Here is a 3,774-nt window from a genome sequence, read left to right on the forward strand (position 1 = left end):
AAACACCAGCAACATGGGCATTAGATATTCTATTTGTGTCAACAAGTGTGGATTATTCAATATCACATCCTAAACTTACAGGAAACAGCTTGGTGTGTACTCTACGTGTGTTTGTGTGATTGTGAGGGATTACTGTGTGGAGAAAGTGTGTGACTGCAGCCTGACTCACGTGAGGAGAGGCTCAGGCGGGCCGTTTTGATTGGACGCCAGGTCTCGAACATGCTGCATCGCCCAGTGAATTAAATCTAGCCAACAGCTGACTCAAGGGCTGCTGTCTCTACTAGAGTGTCATTCATTCATCTGCACCACAAAAACAACACACTGTCCTTGCAGCAGTGCCCACCCCCCCCCATCCCCATATTAGATCGTTGTACATGTCCACACAGCATCCCTACTGGTGTGGATGTTTTTATTACAGATGATGAGATATTGCAGTTACCGGGGATGGTTTAGTCAGTGCTGTCATGAGCTACATAGAAACACGTAATACCTGATTTTATGTTTCAATGTGTTACTCATTTATAATCCTGTATTATAGCCTCACAGCAAGAAAGTTTGAATCCTGGTTTCTGTGTGGAGTTTGCATGTTCTCCCTGTGTTTGCATGGGTCCTCTGGCCAAAGGCAAAAATTTGGATATGGATTTTTAGAGCCCGGTGCCGATGTTAGGGATGTATCAGCAGATATATATTAAAAATGGCAACGATTCTTAAGAGACCTGTTTCTATAAGTTAACCGATATATTGGTCGGGCTCTCTACATGACCTGAAAATACTATTTAACTTGTGAAAATTGATATTTATGGTATGAAACAAATGCAATTTGGTTTAAAATGATCCGTCAGCAGATGCCATATTGATTTTACTCACTCACTCATGATGTCTTTATGAGGGAGGGGATTCCATCACACTGCCCATGACTTCAGACTGTGACATCAGCCACAGTAGGAGTGTGAGTGTGAGTGTGAGTGTGTGTGTGTGTGTGTGTGTGTGTCCTTACCTTAGTGTAGTAGAGCATCCAGACCTCGTAGAGTCTCTCCTTGGATGCCATGGTGCCGGTGTGTAGCACCCACGGCCTGTAGTGTCCACCGAGGTCACTTCCCTGGCTGCTTCATGCTCTCCAGTCATGAGCTGAACCTCTGCTGCTGGGCATCACTGCTCATCATCATCATCTTCATCATCATCCTCGTCATCAGCATGTCTGTCAAGGTGTAACTCTCCTTCAAAGATCCAGAAAAAAGGGCGATGGTTGACGTGTTGAGGCAGAAACTTTCCCCCAAAAAATATGTCATTCCATGGCGGAGGAGAGGAGCACAGTCCCGGAGGGGAGTCGGAGCAGCTGGGCCCTGCGCTTCCACTTCTTCAGCTCGGCTTCTTCTCCTCGGAGGGACACACTCACACTGCGGAGGATGATGACAACAACTCAGAGAATGACATATCATGGAGGATTGTGTTGTTACCAGCAGCAGCAGCAACACAACAGGAGACTTTCTCCCTTACAGCTGCAGGACTGGAGCGACGGTGGAGCTTTTAACTACACGGCGACAACACACACCGACAACCGAGTGTGTATTTCTGCCACAAATAAGCAGCAAGGAGCCGGTGACAGCTCGGCCGACGTGACGGCTACAGACGACCTTACCTGAACAAGCTAGCTTAGATGCTAGCTGTCAAAAAAAAGCCTATTTCAGTTTTTCTTTTAGCCTTCCTCTCTCTCCTCTCTCCTCCTCCTCCTCCTCCTCCTCATGTGACAGAAACGCCTCGTCCTCTGGAGTCTACCCGGCTACACGCGTCTCACATCAACACACACACACCTGAGCACATATACGAGACACAAAGTGGGTTAAAACCCCGGTTAGATGGGGGGGGGACACGCACCTGAGCAGCAGAGACCAACCCGTCACTGTGGCTAATGCGTCAAGTCAACGTAAACATCAACAGCGCGCGGAACAACCCGCGGCTACTTCCTGGCCCGACCACGTCTTCACAATAAGAGTCCACTCGGGAAGTGACCGATGTGTAAGAAGTTAGACAAACTAACACCTCGTTGCAAAGACACACACTTTACTTTAGAATGTGTTCTATCATCAAATCACTGGTATTAAATCACTGCAATAGGTTTAGTAAAAGCTGGAAAACAGTAGTGATATTATTTGCTAGTACGAATCATTCGCATGCACATCGTTGGACCAACCTTTAGTTTGGTAGGCAAACCGGATGTTACCCCGCGACAACACGCACACAATTTGCAAAAACTAATCAACACACCCTTGTTTGAAACTACATCGCAGTCCCATGTGTGTGTGTTGCATCGCATTAAACTGCAAACTGTGTTCAATAGACGTGAAATTAATGTTTATATCATTTATCAAACATGCTCGAAGTGTTTGCGACAGTTGTTCTCCTTTACGTTGTCGATGTGGACTTTGAGGGTCGCTACACACTTTGCATATGTTTGACTGCCACCTGGTGGAATATTCAAATAACTACTGTTTGTCACTTATTATTATTATTATTAGTAGTAGTAGTAGTAGTAGTAAAAAAAAATATACAATTATAGAATAAAATACATAATTGTGACATATTTGTTGTTGACAACATTTATTGTCAAAAGGTAAAACGAGGGTCAGAGAATTACACATTTTACCACTTGTTCCAGGTTAAAGGTAGTTTTCATTTAATTTGCAGTAAATCCAATCAACCACCAGATGGCGACAAGTGACCACAAATGACGAGACAGGCCGAAAACTGACAATTAATTTTTTTCAGATAATACCTCTGATGACAACAGTATGTTAAAACACAAAATGTTTAAATTCCTAATAAAGCACTATCATATCTTATTGTATCCGGGTCCAGATCTGTGCCTGTGACCTTTTACTTTGTTTCCTCAAGTTGCCACACAGATAAATCCACAACCATAAAGAAATAAATTGAGGCAGACAGGGAAGTTAAGAAATCCATTTTTTTTTATTGATACATATCATTTATGTGTGTATATATCAGGCTCATACAGCTACCAGGTTTGATATGTACTGCAAATCACAGTTGCTATACACAGTACACTTCGTCACAGTTAGGAGATCAATCACCATATTCAGAAATCAGGTTTCAGTAAAACATAAAGGCGTTGTTGTGTAAGAGTCACAGAGTAGAGATATCTCTCTTTTGCCATATCACTAATGATCAGGACATCTACTGTCTCTACTGATGGTTTCTAACCTAACTCCTGCAGGAAACACTAATGATACATATAGAGATAGATTCTATTGCTCAAGTGCTTCTTTTTAAAGAGGCCAAGTTGCACCTTATCCTATTAGCTCATAGGCAAACATTTCAGATGAATATACAAGAATACATGGGCATACATGTTCAACCACATACAGCAAAATATATTTACATTTGCGATCAAGGTCAGTTTTGTAAACTGAAATAACCTGGTGAATTGTTCAGTTGTTTTCTGTCATTTTAAGTAGTTTCTTATGTTTGTTATGTTCTATGTTCAAGTGCGAATTCTTCTGCCAAGTTTGGTTTGAATGAGTTATTTGATGCTGTAAACACAGGATGTACGGCCAGGACTGATAGCTGAGATTTTCTTGAGCTTAGTTGGGACTTTGTGTAATGTTGCCATGGAGTTCTTACATTTTTCCACTTCCTGGGTGCAGTGGATGACAACTATCACTGTTATACTGTCAGTCTCCGAAAAACAAACGCAAAGATTCTCAGGCAGGTTCTGGAGTGATAGGGGGGGGGGGACTTTCTCAAATCTCAGTTTGA

The 3,774-nt window shown here is 42.7% G+C and overlaps 1 protein-coding gene across 4 annotated transcripts in view; it reads right to left on the reverse strand.

Moving 5' to 3' along the window:
• The window catches only part of nbeal1 (neurobeachin-like 1), a 33,315-nt gene extending 31,033 nt beyond the window's left edge, over positions 1–2,282 (reverse strand). For 2 of the 4 annotated variants that reach the window (XM_034605561.1, XM_034605558.1), the window contains exons 1-2: positions 1,640–1,839; positions 998–1,397 (exon numbers count right to left, since the gene is read on the reverse strand). In XM_034605561.1, coding sequence (XP_034461452.1) covers positions 998–1,048 — 51 coding nt within the window. In that variant the 5' untranslated portion in view covers positions 1,049–1,397; positions 1,640–1,839. Of the gene's footprint in view, positions 1–997; positions 1,398–1,639; positions 1,840–1,875; positions 1,953–2,191 lie in introns of those variants that run through there. The other 2 variants (XM_034605560.1, XM_034605559.1) reach the window with 2 other exon arrangements.
• Between the last annotated feature and the right edge of the window lie 1,492 nt (positions 2,283–3,774).

This window comes from Hippoglossus hippoglossus, chromosome 2 (assembly GCF_009819705.1).
Source record: "Hippoglossus hippoglossus isolate fHipHip1 chromosome 2, fHipHip1.pri, whole genome shotgun sequence".
Lineage (NCBI taxonomy): Eukaryota > Metazoa > Chordata > Actinopteri > Pleuronectiformes > Pleuronectidae > Hippoglossus > Hippoglossus hippoglossus.